At 42.3% G+C, this 23,797-nt stretch overlaps 1 protein-coding gene across 1 annotated transcript in view; it reads left to right on the top strand.

Annotated features, from left to right (window-relative positions):
• The window catches only part of LOC110503540 (glutamate receptor ionotropic, kainate 4-like), a 433,335-nt gene that overhangs the window by 197,184 nt on the left and 212,354 nt on the right, over nucleotides 1–23,797 (top strand). Inside the window, exon 3 of the mRNA XM_036961231.2 lies at nucleotides 22,364–22,497. Within this exon, the coding sequence (XP_036817126.1) occupies nucleotides 22,416–22,497 (82 nt within the window). The 5' untranslated portion in view covers nucleotides 22,364–22,415. The remainder of the gene's footprint in view (nucleotides 1–22,363; nucleotides 22,498–23,797) is intronic.

Consider the following 23,797-nt stretch of genomic DNA (forward strand, 5'->3'; position numbering starts at 1 on the left):
AGGAGATGGCTATTGGTTAGACATTTGTTTCCTGCCGGTGCCTCTGTCACTCCCTGCTAGTCCCCAAAATGCTGTTAATGACAAAGCAATGGAGAGGATGGGGGACACCCACCCACTGTCTGTGTGTCCCCTCCATCCTCCCATGCTTCCCCTGTTCTCATTCACCCCTAGTTAACTCACATATTGGGGCGGCAGGGTAGCCTAGTGGTTAGAGTGTTGGACTAGTAACCGGAAGGTTGCAAGCTCAAACCCCCGAGCTGACAAGGTACAAATCTGCTGTTCTGCCCCTGAACAGACAGTTAACCCACTGTTCCTAGGCCGTCATTGAAAATAAGAATTTGTTCTTAACTGACTTGCCTAGTTAAATAAAGGTTATATATATATATCACCCATCCAGACGGAAAGCTGCTCACACAAGACATATTGACATGTCAGGCGAATTGATGGGTAATGTGCATCTACAGGTATTCTAACATGTAATACAATAGAAGTTCATTTCATAAGTCTTTTTCATTCTGTTTCAGAATATAACTAAATGAAGCATACAGGTAATCTAACATGTATAATTAATTTCACACGTCTTAATGTCTGTAAGCATATGGTCAAATTATATTCACCTGACTCCACTCATATTAGACTTAATTGTTGACAAGGTTAATCCCTTAGAAGTTGTCGTCATTACATCTAGTCAGAGCTACAGAGCTCTGTTTAATGCTGGTAGTAAAGGTACAGTAGAGGTGAAATGAGGATGACAAGAGGACTGTGATTCTTATGCAAGTTCTGTACCAGTAGAGTCAGAGGTTTCTAATGCAGGGTAGTGTCGTGAAGCCAGAGGTGATTTGAGGACCTCTATAGTAGAAGATATTCTGTTTTGTATGGATGAGATGACTGCCAGATAAGTGCCGGCACTATAATAGGCTATTCTGTGCAGAGACTCGTGCAGTGTATTATCATATAACCTTAACTGTGCCATAAATTGAATGTGAAAACAGACTGTTCTAGTCCCCTGTTGTTAATTGATGAACCACCAACTGTAGCCGCTCTTAATAACTGTATTCAGTGTATCACATCTTGTTGTTGCTCAGAATCAGGTAAACGTGTATAAGACCTGATTGTCACAAAACCAATAGCCGGTTCTGTCTGCTAGGTTATACAGTAGTTTGTTTTCTAGATCACGGCCATTGGGCACAATTGAATACAATAAGAGTTCAAGGTTGTTGAAATTGTTTTATGAAAAATAAATAAATGCTTCTGTAGTAAAAAGAAAATAATCCATTAAATAAATGTTGTGATTAGACATTTCGGTTGGACCGTGTGGTGCAATTGACCAATCAAGTGATCATCTTAGAGAAGCGTTTGTTCTGTTAAAACTCCCTTTGATGCAGCAGCTCTCCCACTCTTTTTCTCTCTATTCCTCACCCAATGAAAATGACTCTGATTTCCTCCACTCCAGAGTAATATTTAGGTGTCTTCCGAGGTCACGCCGTCTTCGCTTTCCTCCAAAGGCACCGGCAGAGTTCAAAACAGTACAGCAATCAGGGGATCATTTTAGGTCTGAAACAAATGTATTATGGTGACTGTGAATGGGTTCGCGTTGCCTTTATTATAGAATTGACATAGTGTTCCTTACTCAGAAGTCACTGCATCCTATCATCTAAGACAGGAACCTATCCCCCTTTACTTTTTAACGAATGGAAAGAAGCTTCTGAATATGGGTCATTTTTGGCTGAATTTATAATGTGCGCAAATTATGCAGAAACTTTGCTCAGAAATAAACGCAAACAGCCATTGAAGTAATTACGATCAATGACCTTATTCTGTCAATTACGATCAATGTCCTTATTCTGTCATTTATTTACTTAATTGACTCAAACACATAGCACAAAGCAGCAGTGGTTGCTATGATCAGGGTCATGTGTTTATGGAAATTAGTCTATGAAAATCATGCGGCGATAAGCCCATTGTCTTTACCATAATGCTGTCTGTCTGTCTACAGTATATCACAAACCAGGTGTGCGCTTATTGGCATCAATCTTCCCTTGCCAATATGTTCATTCACATTTCTTAATACTTTTTCCCATTACATTGATTTCCAGTTCAATGAATTTCAAACTGGACTCGACTATTTATTGATTTATTGAATCCTTCACTAATTGGAATCAAATGCAATCACCAAATTTTCTCATCTAGCTCTGACAAATGTTTTTGTAGTCTGTAGTGGTTATACTGTATGTCTATTCAGTCAAGTGTGACAAGTTTCATCCCCAGAAACGTAAACATCCTAATATAGAAATACTAGGTTGGAAGAAACATTGAGTCTTCTCTCTGTCTGTCTTTAATTGCCTACACAACGTGGCACCTTCTGTTTAAAACCCAAGTTAATTCAGGCCCTGTTGGAGGCTTGCCAGCCTTAAATCTTGGCTTTGCCCTGTGCTCGATGCAGGGGCCTGAGCTTTGCCTAAGTGGGGGTGAGAAAGAGAGAGGGAGTGGGAGGGAGCGGGGAGAGAGATTGCCGGGTGAGCGGGGGTGGGTGGTTCGCCCATGCATCTCTCCCCCAGGAGATGCCTATCGATTAGACATTTGTTAACCGCCGGTGCCTCTGTCATTCCCTGCTAGTCCCCGAAAGGCTGTTAATGGCAAAGCAATGGAGAGGATGAGCACTGCTCAACACCCACCCACTGTCTGCGTGTCCCCTTCATCCTCCCATGCTTCCCCTGTTCTCATTCACCCCTAGTCAACTCACATATTACCCATCCAGACTGAAAGCTGCTTACACAAGACGTATTGAGTCAAATGTAAGACAAATCGATGGGTAATGTACTGTTGCATCTACAGGTATTCTAACATGTAATACCATAGAAGTATTTTTCATTCAGAATATTAAAAAAATGAAGCATACACAGGTATTCTAACATGTATAATAAGTATAATGTATAATAACGTGTATAAAAAGTCTTAATTTCTGTAAGCATATGGTAAAATGATATTCATCTGATTCGACTCATATTGGACTTAATTGTTGACAATGTTAATCCCTCAGAAATGTTTGCCATTACATCCATTCCAACCACAGTCATTAAGTGACTGAGAAGACCTCATTAGCAAAGTCTGTCCATTTACAAACTCTGTTCATTACCATTGACAATAGGGTTGCAGAAATATAAAGCTCCATACAAGAGTATAATTATGGAATATTAGTGAACAGCTTTTAACCGTAATGTGCTGCACTGTGTCTGATGTAGGTTAGCATAGACGATAACTACAGTTTTGTTTGCTTACTTAGTCCCATTACTCCTCAAGGAACATAGGCTATTGATGACTCCTCTACATCACACTCTGTTTTGGACAATCTTCTCATTCTAACCCATGCTGGTTCTCTTGGTGTCTCCCACATGGAAAAATATTATAGTTTACTATAGAATACTACAGTACTTACTATAGAATTCTGAAGTAAACTGCAGTATACTCCTCAATGTAGTATCCCTCGATAATGTGTAGTACGTACTAATGAATTCTCTATATAGTTATTTTATTTATTTTTCATGGGCATAAAATACTGTAAAAACACCAGCAAATCAGCTTCCAGTTATTTTAATTTTGGAAATCTGTTCCGAAGTATTCCCACGCAAAATAAAGAGATATATGTGATCGTATACACAAATGTAAGCAAGGTTTGAAATGATTATGTTTTGGTCAAACGTTATATCTGTTTGGGCTTCTTGTGGTCAATTTGCAGTCTGGCCCCGTGCCATCCGCTCAAGAACAAAATCGGCCTGTGGATGAATCGAGTTGATGATCTCTGGTGTAGCGCTTATTATAGATTTTTGTAGTATACTTTATACAACCAGTGGGCCTAATCCTGAATGGTGATTGGTTAAAACTGCATTCCAGCCGGTGTCTATTTCAGAAGTTACCACTGGCTAAATCTATGACGTTGAAATGCCTATTTACTCTGTTCCATTTCATTTTGCAATCAGTTGTCTCATCAACCCTGCCAGGAAATGTATAAACTTGATCTCCACTATGAAAAGCATCATGTTCTCCCATTTCTTTTAACAGTAGAGATTTGTATAAACCTTGCTGTCTGTCTCTCCGACCTTTTCAGTATTGTTTCAATATTGAATTGCGATCTCCAATGTCCCATATAAAGTGAATTTGTCCAAACGAGACTGGATGAATGGGAAAAAGAGATGGCAATAATACCCAGGCATGCAGATTTGGGGAATACTGCATTGAATGACCTAGAGAAAAGCCCCAACGAAAGAAAAACAGTTAACAATCCAATCTGGGCTGCGCGGTGCTTCGAGGGCTGGCTAGCGGAGAAGGAAAAAGTTGTTGACTTCAAAACTGTCACCGAGGAAGAGTTTAACATCCTTCTCCGACAGTTTTATGGAAATGTGCGAAATTGGAAAGGGGAGCAGTACAGCATAAGTAGCTACCTGGCACTCCGTAGTGGGCTCAACCGGTTTCTAAATGACCCACCCATCGGTTGCAGCTGGTGCCTTTTGAAGGACACTGAATTTACCACCTCGAATCATGTATTTCCGGGCAACATCTAACAGCTAAGAAGGCAAGGAAAATACATCATCAACAATCACCCTCCCATCACCGATAAGGACATGGCCCAGCTCCAAAACTCCCAGGCTCTGAATCCCGGTACACCAAGGGGTCTGGTCAAGAACGTGTGGATCGACCTCCAGTTACATCTGGGTCTAAGAGGAAAAGAGAGGAACAGACAACTAAAGCCCAACTCATTCCTCGTAAAAACAGACGAGAACGGTCTAAGGTATGTTGTTCATAGCCTGTTTGTGTTATTTCTAAGTTGCACTCGTAATTAGGCAGATCTCGCATATACGCCACTCTCGCATATAACAAGTCCACTAAGAATCATCTGGACCCAAGGGAGAGGGGAAAGGAGTCCAAGAGGGGATTCATGTTCGAGCAGCTAGGGAACCGATTATGCCCGGTGGCATCACTTGATAAATATCTATCGAAATGCCCGGAGAACGCCCTTGCATTTTATCTCCACCCAAGGAGAGGAGAGTGTATCGGGGAATTGATCTGGTACACGTCAGAGCTGAATGGGCGTGAACTATCTGGCAGCACTTCTACCCAAGAAATGCAGGGCAGCGGGAACAACTACATACACAAATCACAGCGTCAGGACCACGACAGTCCAGAAACTGGCCAATGCTGGTTTAGAAGCGAGGGAGATTATGTCAGTGAGTGGGCATCGGTGTGAAGGTTCGCTCCATAGCTACTGGCGACCCTCACTGACAGAAAACGCTGGAGCAACATCCTGGCCGGAAACAGAGAGAACACTGCAGCACCATCAACACCCAAAAGGCTGCAGCAAGGCAGCAGAAGTAGTAGCACAGACTCCATCCAGGGGAATGTACAGATAAATGTGACATACAATAAGTGGCTATAGCTATGTCAACTGTGGTGGATAACAAAGAGAATGTATGGTTTAATTCATTAAAATCAGCTCTAATGAATGTCATGTGAACGGTGTCCTGACAAGAGAGCACATTTTCTTTGCCAGGCAAAGTCACGCATCATAAGCTCATTGTTACGCATGTATCCAAATACATATAACTAGAAAACAGCTTAAACAAATGCAAATGCAGCTACTTTGATATTATTCTGGCTGCACTTTTTGGCATGACGGTTCAGTGCATTCGGATAGTATTCAGACCCCTTGACTTTTTCCACATTACGTTATGCGACAGCCTTATTCTAAAATTGATTAAATGCACATTTTCCTCAGCAATCTACACACAAAACCCCATAATGACAAAGCGAAAACAGGTTTTGAGAAATGTTTGCAAATGTATATAATACAAAAAACAGAAATACTTTATTTACATACCTGTGGTAAATTCAATTGATTGGACATGATTTGGAAAGGCACACACACCAGTCTATACACGGTCCCACAGTTGACAGTGCATGTCAGAGCAAAAACCAAGCCATGAGATCAAAGGAATTGTCCGTACAGCTCAGAGACAGGACTGTGTCGAGGCACAGATCTGAGGAAGGGTACCAAACATATTCTGCAGCATTGAAGGTCCCCAAGAACACAGTGGCCTCAATCATTATTAAATGGAATAAGTTTGGAACCAGCAAGGCTCTTCCTAGAGCTGGCCGCCCGGCCAAACTGAGCAATCGGGGGAGAAGGGCCTTGGTCAGGGAGATGACCAAGAACCCAATGGTCACTCTGACAGAGTTCTAGAGTTCCTCTGTGGAGATGGGAGAACCTTCCAGAAGGACAACCATCTCTGCAGCACTCCACCAATCAGTAAAAGGCACATGACAGCCTACTTGGAGTTTGCCAAAAGGCACGTAAAGACTCTCAGACCATGATTCTCTGGTCTGATGAAACCAAGATTGAGCTCTTTGGCCTGAATGCCAAGCATCATGTCTGGCGGAAACTTGGCACCATCCCTACGGTGAAGCATGGTGGTGGCAGCATCATGCTGTGGGGATGTTTTTTAGCGGCAGGGACAGGGAGACAAGTCAAGGCAAAGTACAGAGAGCTCCTTGATGAAAACCTGCTCCAGAGCGCTCAGGACCTCAGACTATGGTGAAGGTTCACCATACAACAGGACAACGACCCTAAGAACACAGTCAAGACAACGCAGGAGTGGCCCAGCCAGAACCTGGACTTGAACCCAATCTAACATTTCTGGAGACACCTGAAAATAGCTGTGCATCAACGCTCCCCATCCAATCTGACAGAGCTTGAGAGTATCTGCAGAGAAGAATGGGAGAAACTCCACAAATACAGGTGTGCCAAGCTTGTAGCTTCATACCCAAGAAGACTCAATGCTTTAATCGCTGCTGAAGGTGCTTCAACAAAGTACTGGGCAAGGGGCTGAATACTTATGTAAATGTGAAATTTGTTTTTTTATTTTAATAAATTTGCAAAAAAATGTACTTGTTTTTGCTTTATTATTATTGGGTATTGTGTGTACAGTAGATTGACAAAATTATTCAATGCATTTTAGAATAAGGCTGTAACATAACAATATGTGGAAAAAGTCAAGGGGTCTGAATACTTTCTGAATGTTGGTAACCCCTTGTATAAAAGTTATAATTCCCTCGAAGCCGTTGTTTGGAGGATATATTGGCATGCTTTGCAACACCTGTGCCAACATATTCTCCAAACACCGGCTTCTCTGACATTATCACTTAAATATAATTCTATACTTCACACTGGAGTATACCTCAATCATGTAGTGCTTATTATAGAAGTGTGTAATATTCTGTAGAATACACTCCACACTGTAGTACCTTTCAGTCATTACTGTTTTTCTCAATTGTGTACAAACAATTTCTGGATCTGTGTTGAAATGTATAGAACACCTGATCATTTTCTTGCCTTAGTACCTGACTTGCATGTATTATACCAACCGTTTGCAAAACATTGAATACAGAAGTGAACAGTAAATGAAACATTTACAGTGCCTTGCAAAAGTATTCGGCCCCATTGAACTTTGCGACCTTTTGCCACATTTCAGGCTTCAAACATAAATATATAAAACTGTATTTTTTTGTGAAGAATCAACAACAAGTGGGACACAATCATGAAGTGGAACGACATTTATTGGATATTTCAAACTTTTTTAACAAATCAAAAACTGAAAAATTGGGTGTGCAAAATTATTCAGCCCCCTTAAGTTAATACTTTGTAGCGCCAACTTTTGCTGCGATTACAGCTGTAAGTCGCTTGGGGTATGTCTCTATCAGTTTTGCACATCGAGAGACTGACATTTTTTCCCATTCCTCCTTGCAAAACAGCTCGAGCTCAGTGAGGTTGGATGGAGAGCATTTGTGAACAGCAGTTTTCAGTTCTTTCCACAGATTCTCGATTGGATTCAGGTCTGGACTTTGACTTGGCCATTCTAACACCTGGATATGTTTATTTTTGAACCATTCCATTGTAGATTTTGCTTTATGTTTTGGATCATTGTCTTGTTGGAAGACAAATTTCCGTCCCAGTCTCAGGTCTTTTGCAGACTCCATCAGGTTTTCTTCCAGAATGGTCCTGTATTTGGCTCCATCCACCTTCCCATCAATTTTAACCATCTTCCCTGTCCCTGCTGAAGAAAAGCAGGCCCAAACCATGATGCTGCCACCACCATGTTTGACAGTGGGGATGGTGTGTTCAGCTGTGTTGCTTTTACGCCAAACATAACGTTTTGCATTGTTGCCAAAAAGTTCAATTTTGGTTTCATCTGACCAGAGCACCTTCTTCCACATGGTTGGTGTGTCTCCCAGGTGGCTTGTGGCAAACTTTAAACAACACTTTTTATGGATATCTTTAAGAAATAGCTTTCTTCTTGCCACTCTTCCATAAAGGCCAGATTTGTGCAATATACGACTGATTGTTGTCCTATGGACAGAGTCTCCCACCTCAGCTGTAGATCTCTGCAGTTCATCCAGAGTGATCACGGGCCTCTTGGCTGCATCTCTGATCAGTCTTCTCCTTGTATGAGCTGAAAGTTTAGAGGGACGGCCAGGTCTTGGTAGATTTGCAGTGGTCTGATACTCCTTCCATTTCAATATTATCACTTGCACAGTGCTCCTTGGGATGTTTAAAGCTTGGGAAATCTTTTTGTATCCAAATCCGGCTTTAAACTTCTTCACAACAGTATCTCGGACCTGCCTGGTGTGTTCCTTGTTCTTCATGATGCTCTCTGCGCTTTTAACGGACCTCTGAGACTATCACATTGCAGGTGCATTTATGCGGAGACTTGATTACACACAGGTGGATTGTATTTATCATCATTAGTCATTTAGGTCAACATTGGATCATTCAGAGATCCTCACTGAACTTCTGGAGAGAGTTTGCTGCACTGAAAGTAAAGGGGCTGAATAATTTTGCACGCCCAATTTTTCAATTTTTGATTTGTTCAAAAAGTTTGAAATATCCAATAAATGTCGTTCCACTTCATGATTGTGTCCCACTTGTTGTTGATTCTTCACAAAAAAATACAGTTTTATATCTTTATGTTTGAAGCCTGAAATGTGGCAAAAGGTTGCAAAGTTCAAGGGGGTCGAATACTTTCGCAAGGCACTGTACTGTTAAATGTTTTAATCACACAATAATGTGTGCAATTGTGTTCACTGTTTCAGTCGAGTAGTAAATAGTACTGCACACAATTCTAAGTCATCCCGTCAGTGTCATTTCATGTACAATATATGGAAAGATCTAGGCAATGGGGACTGGCTAATTTACAATATTAGGGACATGCAGAGAATTTAGGTTACTTCTAACTTTGGGTTACACCTAAATCATCTCCAACATTGGGACATTCCATGTCAGAGTTTTGCTCTGGTGTGGATTTAGGCTTATACATTCCTATCAATTATACAACGGGTGGGTCTAATCCTGATTGCTGATTGGTTAAAAGCGCATTCCAACTGTGTCTATTCCACAAATTACCACCGGCTAAATCTATGACGTTATTATACCTATTTACTACGTTCCATCTGACTGCGCTATCAACTGTCTCATCAGCCCAGGCAGGGATTTGATCTCCACTATAAAAAAACATCTAGACATGATCTCACATTTCTTTTAGACTAACACGGAACCCAAACCGGCTGCGCGTGTGCGCCATCGTGCATACATTTATTTTGCGCCCCCACACCAAACGTGGTCACGACACGCAGGTTAAAATATCAAAACAAACTCTGAACCAATTACATTAATTTGCGGACAGATCGAAAAGCATTAAACATGTATGGCTAGTTAGCTTGCACTTGCTAGCTAATTTGTCCTATTTAGCTAGCTTGCTGTTGCTAGCTAATTTGTCCTGGGATATAAACATTGAGTTGTTATTTCACCTGAAATCGACCTGTTCCGACAATTAATCCACACACAAAACGGCCAACAGAATCATTTCTAGTCATCTCGCCTCCCAGGCTTTTTCATCTTTGAATTTATATGGTGATTGGGATCTACACTCTTACCACGACAACTGGCAAAACATTTAGTCTTTCAATAAGCTACGTGGGTATAACCAATGAGGAAATGGCACGTGGGTACCTGCTTCTATAAACCAATGAGGAGATGGGAGAGGCAGGACTTTCAGCTCGATCTGCGTCGGAAATAGAAAGGAGTTCTATTTTAGCCCTTGGAAACGCAGACGCTTGTTGGCGTGTGGGTGCAATATTGAATAACATGTATTTCTAAATTTATTTTGTGACGCTCGCACACGTTACGTGTCAGGTCTGGTCAGCATGTAACATTTAGTTTTCAACAGCAGAGATTTGTATACATTTTGCTGTCTGTCTCCCCCTGACATTTGCAACATTGTTTCAATATTCAAATTCGATCTCCAACTGTCCAATAGTAATGAACAGTATGGGTCGGGACGGGAGAGAGGCAGGCAGCGTTTCTCAGCCAGTCGAAAGTATGAATCAGCTGGCATTACGGATATATACAAAGAAATGTCAATTAAAAAAAGGTAAAACGATCGAAATGCAGCTAGTTTGTAGTCATTCCAGCTTCAGTTTGAAGTTATTGTGCTAGCTGTGTTGTTGGCTAGCTACTCTGAACAACAGTGTCCTAACGAGAGCACATTTTATATGCAAGGCAAAATCGTGCCTCAGTAGCTCATTGTTATGGATGTATCCAAATAAATATCACTAGAACACAGCTTGAACAAATGCAGCTACTGTTTGATGTGACTGTAAGTTAGTCATAGTTGGCAAGCAAGGGATAAGAACGTTGCCAGCCAGTATGACAATCGAACATTTAGGACTAACGACTGGGTCGCGTCTCTAGCAACCGAACCAATAGAACGAACGACCAGCCGGCTTGGGTAGCAACCCTAGCTTTGTTTCGGGACAATATCTTGTGGAAGGATGACATAGTATTAATACATTCATTAAAATAACCTTTTTAATGAAAATCTGTCAATCAATATTTGAATATGTTGGTAACCTATTGTATAAAAGTCGGCATTGTCACTTAATTGTATTCCTCCATTGTATTCACCTTTCCTTATTTCCATTTTCGAATTGTGTTTCTGGGCACCAATGGAAAGTCTTACACTATGAGCAAACCAACCTTTTTATTGAATACATGGAATTGGATTGTGATGATAATGAATGAATCCTGCCACAATGTGCTATAATATTATATTTGATGTGTATGAAATTGTTTGGTGAAATAGGCATAAAAGGAGAGTAATTACCCATAATTCTGCACATTTGGGTAGTTCCAATTTTAATCATCATGCCTGCAAGTACAATTATTGTCTATTGATCTACTCTGGATTTTTAGAACGGAATAATTTTCTGTTTTGTCTGTTTGGACTCGAGATAAGTATGGCTGCGTTAGTCTTTGCAGGAAGTCGTGATGTTTTGATGAATGTATTTGCAATTTTGAAGGTATAATAAAGTTTTGAGGAATCTATGTTTTGAGAAAGCAGCTACATTTTGAAAAGGCATTTACTGTTTTGCAAAAGGCAACAGAATTATGTGTCTTGCGGACTGTGTTTTGAAAATCGACAACATAGTACATACTATAGTTTACCATAGTATACTGTCACCCCCTCCCTAGGAGAGGGGGTGACCTTGATAATTTATTGTTAAAATGAGAGGCTGCCTGGATCTTTAATCTAAAGACCCTTGCGCCCTTCGGTCTCAACGTAGACTTTGATCTGAAGCCATTCTTGTGATTATTGTGGCTTTGCCATTGTAATTGTGTGTAAACTTGTATAGTCAAATTAATCTATGATCGTATGCTATCCATTTGTTTGTATGCTGTTCTTTGTATGACATTTTAATATTTGATTATTCACCAATGATATTAGGCCACTCCTGGCCATGATTACAGACACCTGTGTCTTTTGACGCTATATAAACGAGTCATCCCGTAGTGTTTGTGATTATACCCTGATGAAGACAGCTTGGCTGTCGAAACGTTGGTATTACATTTTTGCATCTGAGCTCCAAGAGTGTGCGGCTCTCTTTTATTTTCAAGTGTGCTATGGTAGACCTACAAATAAATGAATGTGTACTATGAGTATTGTAAATAATGTAATTTATTTATCCATATTACTCTACTGTGCAATGACAATCATGAACACAAGTAATGTGTTGTACTGTAAATATGTAGCCATTGGAAAAATCTGCTGTATCATGGTGGAAAGCTGGAAATCATCCCATGAATGACATCATTTTATACTTAGAGCAGCAGTGTACTGTAGAGAATAGGGTGCCATTAAGGACACAGGCCTTGTCCAGTCTTGTCCAGTCTCATTTCAATAGATTGGATGCATTTGGAAGCACAACGGAGGCCTAAGACCTATGCATCAGTGTTTCATTGATATCACTTTCTCATTACCCCAATATATTTCTTAATAGTTTAGGATCAATGATCAGTGGATTTTCATCAAAGTGAGTTCAAGAGCTTACTGGTCTCAATGCAGGTGTAGCGAAATGCTTGTGCTTCTAGTTCCGACAGTGCAGTAATATCGCAGTAATATCTAACAAGTAATCTAACAATTCTCCAACAACTACCTAATACACACAAATCTAAAGGGATGGAATAAGAATATATACATATACATATATGGATGAGCGATGGCAGAGTGGCATAGGCATGATGCAACAGATGGTATAGAGTATGAGTAATGCAAGATATGTAAACATTATTAAAGTGGCATTGTTTAAAGTGACTAGTGATCCATGTATTAAAGTGGCCAATGATTTGAGTCTCTATGTAGGCAGCAGCCTCTCTGTGCTAGTGATTTCTGTTTAGCAGTCTGATGGCCTTGAGATAGAAGCTATTTTTCAGTCTCTCGGTCCCAGCTTTGATGCACCCGTACTGACCTCGCCTTCTGGATTGTAGCGGGGTGATCATGCAGTGGCTCAGGTGGTTGTTATCCTTGATGATCTTTTTGGCCTTCTTGTGACATCGGGTGATGTAGGTGTCCTGGAGGGCAGGCAGTTTGTCCCCAGTGATGCGTTGTGCAGACCACACCACCCTCTGGAGAGCCTTGCAGTTAAGGGCGGTGCAGTTGCCGTACCAGACGGTGATACAGCCCGACAGGATGCTCTCAATTGTGCATCTGTAAAAGTTTGTCTGAGTTTTTGGTGAAAAGCCCAATTTCTTCAGCCTCCTGAGGTTGAAGACGCGCTGTTGCGCCTTCTTCACCACACTGTCTTAAAACTTTCCACCTTGTCCCTTGTCCACTACTGTCCCTTCGATGTGGATAGGGGGGTGCTCCCTCTGCTGTTTCAGTAAGTCCACAATCATCTCCTTTGTTTTGTTGACATTGTGTGAGAGGTTGGTTTCCTGACTCCACACTCCGCGTGCTCTCACCTCCTCCCTGTAGGCTGTCTCGTCGTTGTTGGTAATCAAGCCCAGTACTGTTGTGTTGTCTGCAAACTTGATGAACGAGTTGGAGGCGTGCATTGCCACGCAATCATGGGTGAACAGGGAGTACAGGAGGGGGATGAGCATGCACCCTTGTGGGGCCCCGGTGTTGAGGGTCAGCGAAGTGGAGATGTTGTTTTCTACCTTCACCACCTGGGACGGCCCGTTAAAGTCCAGGACCCAATTGCACAAGGTTGGGTTGAGACCCAGGGCTTCCAGTTTAATGATGAGCTTGGAGGGTACTATGGTGTTGAATGCTGAGCTGCAGTCAATGAACAGCATTCTTACATAGATATTCCTGTTGTTCAGGTGGGATAGGGCAGTGTGTTGTGTGATGGCAATTGCATCGTCTGTGGACCTGTTGGGGCGGTATACAAACTGAAGTGGGTCTAGGGTGGCAGGTAAAGTGGAGGTGATATGATCCTTTACTAGTCTCTCAAAGCACTTCATGATGACAGAAGTGAGTTCTACGGAGATATTTAAATGTGTGAATAAGATGTTGTGTATATACAGTGCCTTGCGAAAGTATTCGGCCCCCTTGAACTTTGCGACCTTTTGCCACATTTCAGGCCTCAAACATAAAGATATAAAACTGTATTTTTTTGTGAAGAATCAACAACAAGTGGGACACAATCATGAAGTGGAACGACATTTATTGGATATTTCAAACTTTTTTAACAAATCAAAAACTGAAAAATTGGGTGTGCAAAATTATTCAGCCCCTTTACTTTCAGTGCAACAAACTCTCTCCAGAAGTTCAGTGAGGATCTCTGAATGATCCAATGTTGACCTAAATGACTAATGATGATAAATACAATCCACCTGTGTGTAATCAAGTCTCCGTATAAATGCACCTGCACTGTGATAGTCTCAGAGGTCCGTTAAAAGCGCAGAGAGCATCATGAAGAACAAGGAACACACCAGGCAGGTCCGAGATACTGTTGTGAAGAAGTTTAAAGCCGGATTTGGATACAAAAAGATTTACCAAGCTTTAAACATCCCAAAGAGCACTGTGCAAGCGCTAATATTGAAATGGAAGGAGTATCAGACCACTGCAAATCTACCAAGACCTGGCCGTCCCTCTAAACTTTCAGCTCATACAAGGAGAAGACTGATCAGAGATGCAGCCAAGAGGCCCATGATCACTCTGGATGAACTGCAGAGATCTACAGCTGAGGTGGGAGACTCTGTCCATAGGACAACAATCAGTCGTATATTGCACAAATCTGGCCTTTATGGAAGAGTGGCAAGAAGAAAGCCATTTCTTAAAGATATCCATAAAAAGTGTTGTTTAAAGTTTGCCACAAGCCACCTGGGAGACACACCAAACATGTGGAAGAAGGTGCTCTGGTCAGATGAAACCAAAATTCAACTTTTTGGCAACAATGCAAAACGTTATGTTTGGCGTAAAAGTAACACAGCTCATCACCCTGAACACACTATACCCACTGTCAAACATGGTGGTGGCAGCATCATGGTTTGGGCCTGCTTTTCTTCAGCAGGGACAGGGAAGATGGTTAAAATTGATGGGAAGATGGATGGAGCCAAATACAGGACCATTCTGGAAGAAAACCTGATGGAGTCTGCAAAAGACCTGAGACTGGGACGGAGATTTGTCTTCCAACAAGACAATGATCCAAAACATAAAGCAAAATCTACAATGGAATGGTTCAAAAATAAACATATCCAGGTGTTAGAATGGCCAAGTCAAAGTCCAGACCTGAATCAAATCGAGAATCTGTGGAAAGAACTGAAAACTGCTGTTCACAAATGCTCTCCATCCAACCTCACTGAGCTCGAGCTGTTTTGCAAGGAGGAATGGGAAAAAATCTCAGTCTCTCGATGTGCAAAACTGATAGAGACATACCCCAAGCGACTTACAGCTGTAATCGCAGCAAAAGGTGGCACTACAAAGTATTAACTTAAGGGGGCTGAATAATTTTGCACGCCCAATTTTTCAGTTTTTGATTTGTTAAAAAAGTTTGAAATATCCAATAAATGTCGTTCCACTTCATGATTGTGTCCCACTTGTTGTTGATTCTTCACAAAAAAATACAGTTTTATATCTTTATGTTTGAAGCCTGAAATGTGGCAAAAGGTCGCAAAGTTCAAGGGGGCCGAATACTTTCGCAAGGCACTGCATTTCTGTATGGCGAGCCTGCGGTTTGATTTAACCCATGGATATTTAAATATGTAAAGACAATGGTGTGTGTGTGTAGGACGAGGCTGGTGACCGTTATAACTCTGTAGTAGGCCCCAGGTCTGACCTCGAACAGCATGGTTTTGGATTCACTTTCATGCCCGCTGTCAAAGTGTAATTAAATATAGATTCTCTGGGTTCACATTGGTTTCTTCTAACCAGTGTCAAACCGCTACTCCTCTCATTTCAATAGAGCTGCAGTTTTAGTTTATGATATGTTTTATGGTCTCGACAAACGATGTCTGTATGGACTTTGCTTTGTGCATGGGGGCATTGTCATACTGAAACAGGAAAGGTCCTGCCACAAAGTTGGAAGCACAGAATCGCCTAGAATGTCATTGCATGCTGTAGCATTAAGATTTCCCTTCACTGGAACTAAGGGACCTAGACCGAACCATGAAAAACAGCCCCAGACCATTATTCCTCCTCCACCAAACTTGACAGTTGCCATTATGCGTTCAGCAGGTAGCGTTCTCCTGGCATCCACCAAACCCAGATTAGTCCGTCGGACTACCAGATTGTAAAGTGTGATTCATCGCTCCAGAGAACGCGTTTCCACTGCTCCAGCGTCCAATGGCGGCGAACTTTACACCACTCCAGCCGACGCTTGACATTGCCCATGGTGATCTTAGGCTTATGTGCGGCTTCCCGCTAATGGAAACCCATTTCATTAAGCTCCCGAAAAACAGTTCTTGTGTTGAAGTTTTTTCCAGAGGCAGTTTGGAACTCGGTAGGGAGTGTTGCATGCAACGCTCTTCAGCACTTGGCGGTCTCGTTCTGTGAGATTATGTGGCCTACCACTTCGCGGCTGAGTTGTTGTTGCTCCTAGACATTTTCACTTCACCGTAACAGAACTTACAGTTGACCGGGGTGTGGCTGAAATAGCCAAATTCACTCAGTTGAAGGGTTGTCCACATAGGGCAGCTGTGGCCTGGTGTGGTCCTCAAACCTCCCCTCGGGGACCCCCAGACTTTTACCAATTCTTAAATAGTTTAAATACATGGAACAGCTGGGGGTCCCCGAGGAGAGGTTTGAGGACCACTGCATTAGATCACACCAGGCCACAGCTGCTGGTATTTAAATAGAGTAGTGAGTGAAGCTAGAGTAAAACTCCAAAACACATCTTCTCAGTTTCCTCACAGCAGAGATTTCAGGTTTACTTTGGTGTATGTTCAATGTGGGACCATGATAATTCAGGTAGAGCAGAGTTGTCGCTCGGGGCAGGGAGGAATGATTTGGCGAGCAAAGATATCAGGCGAGATAGTGGTATCTCCGTGCATTAAACACAGACCCAAGGGTGACCCCGGCCTGGGCCGGCGCCATCAGCTATAGCGGTACTGTGATTCAGTTTACATGAGCATCCTGAACCACCAGCCATTCTCTTTTATGGGAGCTGCTGATACTGCTACTGCTTTCAAGTAGAACAGCAAAAGCCCTCTGACTCTCTGAATAGCGATGCTGTTTTAATAATGCATCTGCAACCTGCCGAAGGTCAGTTGAGGTCTCAGTTGTAGCACTGAAGATATCTTCTGTATTCCAGAAGGGGACTCCAGGCACTCTGATGCAGAACATTCTGTTTGGTATGGAGTCAATTCCCCAAAGTGTCTCAACAGTCAATGTTGTCAAGGGAATGATGGAAGTGTGACAGTAATGTTATCTGTGCCACCAACAACTAGTATTCTAGTTTTGTTGTGTCAAGACAAGTCAGTCATTTTTTGTTGCTCTTTTCGCTGCCATTTCTGCTTCTGAGTTATTTTTCATTGTTTCTCACTTTTCTTCAGATGTAATGCATTAAAAAAAACATACAGTGGAACAGTTGCAGCCACTAAAAAAGTGGCTCCAAAAAAAGAATTGTACCATGCATTGCAGCAAATGTTTTGCCAATATCGTAGGGCAACCTAACTTTTAAAATACCGCAACTGTTATTCTATGTTGATGCTGTGTGACTCTCCCTTGCTGTCATGCTGGATCAATATGTAGTGGGCACTCTCTTATCAGACCTACAGTGCCTTGCGAAAGTATTCGCCCCCCTTGAACTTTGCGACCTTTTGCCACATTTCAGGCTTCAAACATAAAGATATAAAACTGTATTTTTTTGTGAAGAATTAACAACAAGTGGGACACAATCATGAAGTGGAACGACATTTATTGGATATTTCAAACTTTTTTAACAAATCAAAAACTGACAAATTGGGCGTGCAAAATTATTCAGCCCCCTTAAGTTAATACTTTGTAGCGCCACCTTTTGCTGCGATTACAACTGTAAGTCGCTTGGGGTATGTCTCTATCAGTTTTGCACATCGAGAGACTGACATTTTTCCCATTCCTCCTTGCAAAACAGCTCGAGCTCAGTGAGGTTGGATGGAGAGCATTTGTGAACAGCAGTTTTCAGTTCTTTCCACAGATTCTCGATTGGATTCAGGTCTGGACTTTGACTTGGCCATTCTAACACCTGGATATGTTAATTTTTGAACCATTCCATTGTAGATTTTGCTTTATGTTTTGGATCATTGTCTTGTTGGAAGACAAATCTCCGTCCCAGTCTCAGGTCTTTTGCAGACTCCATCAGGTTTTCTTGCAGAATGGTCCTGTATTTGGCTCCATCCATCTTCCCATCAATTTTAACCATCTTCCCTGTACCTGCTGAAGAAAAGCAGGCCCAAACCATGATGCTGCCACCACCATGTTTGACAGTGGGGATGGTGTGTTCAGCTGTGTTGCTTTTACGCCAAACATAACGTTTTGCATCGTCGCCAAAAAGTTCAATTTTGGTTTCATCTGACCAGAGCAAGTTCTTCCACATGTTTGGTGTGTCTCCCAGGTGGCTTGTGGCAAACTTTAAACGACACTTTTTATGGATATCTTTAAGAAATGGCTTTCTTCTTGCCACTCTTCCATAAAGGCCAGATTTGTGCAATATACGACTGATTGTTGTCCTATGGACAGAGTCTCCCACCTCAGCTGTAGATCTCTGCAGTTCATCCAGAGTGATCATGGGCCTCTTGGCTGCATCTCTGATCAGTCTTCTCCTTGTATGAGCTGAAAGTTTAGAGGGACGGCCAGGTCTTGGTAGATTTGCAGTGGTCTGATACTCCTTCCATTTCAATATTATCGCTTGCACAGTGCTCCTTGGGATGTTTAAAGCTTGGGAAATCTTTTTGTATCCAAATCCGGCTTTAAACTTCTTCACAACGGTATCTCGGACCTGCCTGGTGTGCTCCTTGTTCTTCATGATGCTCTCTGCGCTTTTAACGGACCTCTGAGACTATCACAGTGCAGGTGCATTTATACAGAGACTTGATTACACACAGGTGGATTGTATTTATCATCATTAGTCATTTAGGTCAACATTGGATCATTCAGAGATCCTCACTGAACTTCTGGAGAGAGTTTGCTGCACTGAAAGTAAAGGGGCTGAATAATTTTGCACGCCCAATTTTTCAGTTTTTGATTTGTTAAAAAAGTTTGAAATATCCAATAAATGTCGTTCCACTTCATGATTGTGTCCCACTTGTTGTTGATTCTTCACAAAAAAATACAGTTTTATATCTTTATGTTTGAAGCCTGAAATGTGGCAAAAGGTCGCAAAGTTCAAGGGGGCCGAATACTTTCGCAAGGCACTGTATATACCACACCAATTCATTGAGCAATGGTTGGCTGGCCCTGCTGTGACTGTGTCCTTTAATTTGTCTAGCAATGTTTGTCATATTGTATAAAGTAGTTGTTCTCAATGTTCTGTGGTTACTAAACCATCATCACATTTTGCTCTGCTTAAAGTACATCCTCAGGTGCAACTGATCATTAGGCCAATGTTCTCATTAGTCTTCCCAACTACTCCACGTGGCTAGGCCCAGGGGTACTAGTATCCCAGGCTGAGAACCAAGGGTCTCTAGTTTGGACTCAAACTCCTACAAATATTCAACTCAACACCACACGTCTCATCTGCATAGGAAGGAATCACACATGAAGATGCATATCCTCTCTAACACCGCAGTTCTTTTGGTTGCTAAATTGTAGATTCAACTCATGGCAGTTGTACAGTGGCATGCAAATAAACACAGTCTCCTTGAGATGTTTGATTGAACTGACAGTTGTAATGAGCACTTGGCGTGGATTCAGAGTGTGCTTCTGACATCCTGACACATCCATGACTGACAGCTTTGATATTTATGTTTGTAGTTATCCTTCTCCTGACAGCTATTTGCAAACATGGCGACCATCAAAACCATCAAAACGCTCTGATATTCGACATCAAGGCTTCTTCCTTATCTGCCTGTCAGATGTCAGGCTACTTTACCTCACAACAATATGACCAATACGTCGGGAAACCTGATCACCTTTGTCAAAAACCATGTCTCACCATTCAACACTTGAATCTTGACGTAAAAGGTTGGAGTCGATCATCTTGGAAGTCTCATCCGATAGACTATCACAGGTTCTGCATTCAGGGGTGAGCGATTTCTTCCCAGCTAGTCAGTCAGTAGGCCATTTACCACAATCAGTATCTGTGCGGAGACAGGGTCAATGGCTCCTGTATTTACAGCCGTTCGCAGACCCTGCCCTCTCCAAGCTGCATCCTCTTGATGTGTGTTGACTCCCCAGCTGATCTATTCATCTCCCAGGATTGAAACACAGGCAGTATTTCAGCATGCTTACTTACTGGTAGCCCAATCCCAGACACCACTGCCAGATCTGCTTAGAGATTTCATTGTAGCGTTGACACGACATGCAGCCGACGTTCCAGACTGAGAATGTTACTATTCAGCCTTCCGCCACAGAGAGAGATCAGCCGCTCATATAACTAACAGTCTGTCACCACTTCATTTGGTTCGGAGCCTTGTGCCCTATTAAATTAAACCGTCCCGCCACTTTTTAATTAGTTCACACACGTGTGTGTGGATCGGTGGATGTGTGTGAGGCACTAGTTATACCAGTTGGGTAGTCAAGTCGGCGCTAGCGGCTTGTTCTGAAACCGGTTTCATGTTGCAGTGTGATTAATTATGCACTGCAGATCTGTTATGATGATCATGCTGGGAGTTTCAGCTCCTTTTTTTAATCCCTTTCTCCTAGAGAATAATGACACTTCTTTAAGTGGAGTAAACAAAAAGGAACATTTCAACAAAACATGACATATTATGTCACCCCCCTATTGAGAATGTGCCTACAACACTTTTAATGGCCTGTCTGGGTTTTCGTGGCAGTACTCGACTCTTGGTAATCTAGCAACTGTTTCCTCATACGCCAATTACCGCAGCTGCACAATGAGACTTCAGGAGAGTTACCTTGTAGCGTCTTTCACATAGCCATATTGTGAGCAGCAAGTGACATGTGTCCCACTGTCACCGTATGGTTTGTTGCTCCAGGGGTTGTTCATATATGGATGTAAACACAAGACTTCCTCTCACCATCAGCAGAAGTTATCTGTTTGGGAAAAGAGCAGGTTTGTTTCCTTTCCACAGTGTGCACTAGACTAGAGAGACTTGTGTCATTCTCGTCGACAGCCCATTAATGTGGCCCGACTCCATCAACTGCTCCACGGCAACTCGCTGAGGCCCCCTCTCCTCTCATTCGCCTATTCAGCCGGGGCAGGCCGCTGTGCATGACCCATGACAAGCTACCCAAGTTGATTGGCCATAATTGCATTCAGGAAAATGTATTCAGCTTTGTGTGTTTTTTTTCTCTAATTGTTGTTTTCCTGCTGCGATCAAGGAAATACGGAGCATGTTCAGAGGGAGCCTGGCCTGTAATGAACTCTTGGGCTAAACGCTGTCTGGCTTACTGATGCGTCCTGATGTTTGACACATTGTTTTTCAAGACTTTACATAAGCTAACAGAGATCAGGGAACAATGGACAAGAGTCTAGGGTTGTGTCCCATAGTAGAGAATAGGATGCCATTTGGGACACCCTAGTAATACGGACATGCAACAAGGCCATATAAATAAATTGAATTAGCCTTGAAACTGGCTCATTGTATGATGATCATTTCTCTCCCCCTTCCCTACTCACTGGGGGACCTGCGTGACAGCTGTTATTTGCGTACAGTTTTTCCGGAAACCTCTTGAGAAAGTCCACCTTGAGAAATATGCTGGCAGGTGTGATGTTTCAAAACGAATACTCTCTATGTTAATCAGTAGACAAAGTGAGCAGTTAGTTGGTATCTTTGCCTGTTATCGTACTCAACCCCACATGCTGACGTACTACTTTAGGTGAAGGATGTGATATTCGGTCAGATCATAATGTCAACACACACCTGGTAAAGAATGGAGCCCTTGAGCTGCAGGTAATTTTGCCAATTGAATATATTGATGTCTGATGTGGCAATTGTATTTAATTTAATGTATTTATTTAATTTTGCACGCCCAATTTTTCAGTTTTTGATTTGTTAAAAAAGTTTGAAATATTCAATAAATGTCGTTCCACTTCATGATTGTGTCCCACTTGTTGTTGATTCTTCACAAAAAAATACAGTTTTATATCTTTATGTTTGAAGCCTGAAATGTGGCAAAAGGTCGCAAAGTTCAAGGGGGCCGAATACTTTCGCAAGGCACTGTATATGGTCAAACCAGAATGAATTTGGATCAGATATAGTTTGATTTCACACAAGAGTGACTATCATGTGGAACAGGTGCTAAGCTGATCCAGGATCAGAATCTGTGATCATGGGCAAAAACACAAGCTAATACATGTGTGCCTGTCTTCATGTTAACGTGTGTAGGATCCAGGCTTCTATATAATTCATACATCCATGTGTTATGTTCTCCAGGTGGCTGTGACAGGGGGACCCCCGGGGCAGGACCCATGAGGAGTCATAGAAGATGCTCGCAGCCTGGGCGCCTCTGCTCCTCTTAGCCATGTTGGTGAGATGTTCCTCCGCTGGGCCGCTCTCCTTCAGAATAGGTGAGTAGTCTGATCTCTGACCCTGCATGGCTGGAGGGCACAACTCACCTCTCCTCACTCCCTATTCAAAAGACGACATCACAAGAACTCCTCTATGTGTAATTCTAGGCCTGGCTGAGACTTGCTTTGACAGCTGATTGCTTCTTCATTGCATCTCAGCAGCACTTTGACCAGAGGTCGGTATCACTCCAATTGTACTGTAACAAGAAGAGGCGGTATTTTCTGAATGTTATATTCTGTCTGTTTCTGCCTGTCTGTTATTTCTAATGCAGCAGAAAGGTGCAGAGTACTTTCTTGTGTGCAATCGAGTACCTTAACCAAACGGCTAGATAATCAAATTTTCTGCTACCATTTCCCGAGCCGCAGTGAAAAAAAGAGTGTCAAAATGAGTCATGATATTATACTTTGCCGTAATTGAGTGTTAGCTGGGAAAACCAGTTACCAGAGTGCTTTGCGTTCTTATTTAGACACATTTTAGTGTATGGTGTTTACAGGCCCATACTTGTTTTCACACTGAGATGAGAGTGAGGAGAGAGGGAGGACAGGGGTCCTATTCTCATTACGTTAATTTGCCAATCCGTAGCCGGCTATCCGCCAGGCGTAGAGCTTGGTCTGGGGCAGCAGTGACCTAGACATCTCTCTCTTACAGCAGCAGAAGCCACCTCAACATGGGCTGATTTCTAACAGCAATCACTCTGACAGCAGGAGATGGACAGACAGACGGTGCTGCTGTTGGTAGAGTCCAAGTAGAGAGTTTCAAGAGATGGGGCTCTGTAGTTTGGCTCTGCCGACCGTGTTTATGAGAGAGTGTATTATTGACATGGCAGGGTACGGGAGCTGTGATCGAAATCATAGGCGTTGAGGCTAACAGCAGCATAACAGCAGTCTATATTTATTTCTACAGTAGCATATCTTTAAAAACATCATGTATATTGGGTAGCAAGCCGTGCAGGGATCAGAGAAAGGTCTGACACGGTGAATGTGCCTTGCCGATCAATTATTAACGCGCCCAATATGCTTGCAGCGGAACTTCTCAGTTTGCTTCAGCCATCTCCATGTGATCGTGATAGGGAACAACAAACACACAGCTCCCCAGCTAGCACATTTGGTTCCTTGGAAGTTGCGGAAACGTACGTTTTTGATTTCCCATTGGTTCTGGGAACGAAGTGAAAACTTTCCTGACCAGTAAGACGGAACGTTTTTAAACGTTCTGAGAACGGAAAGTGTAGATTATTTGGAGGCTTAAAACGTTTACTGAATCTTTTAAGACAGTTGAAGTCGGAAGTTTACATACACATTA

Source organism: Oncorhynchus mykiss, chromosome 24 (assembly GCF_057628025.1).
Source record: "Oncorhynchus mykiss isolate SJ-2025 chromosome 24, ASM5762802v1, whole genome shotgun sequence".
Taxonomy (NCBI): Eukaryota; Metazoa; Chordata; class Actinopteri; order Salmoniformes; family Salmonidae; genus Oncorhynchus; species Oncorhynchus mykiss.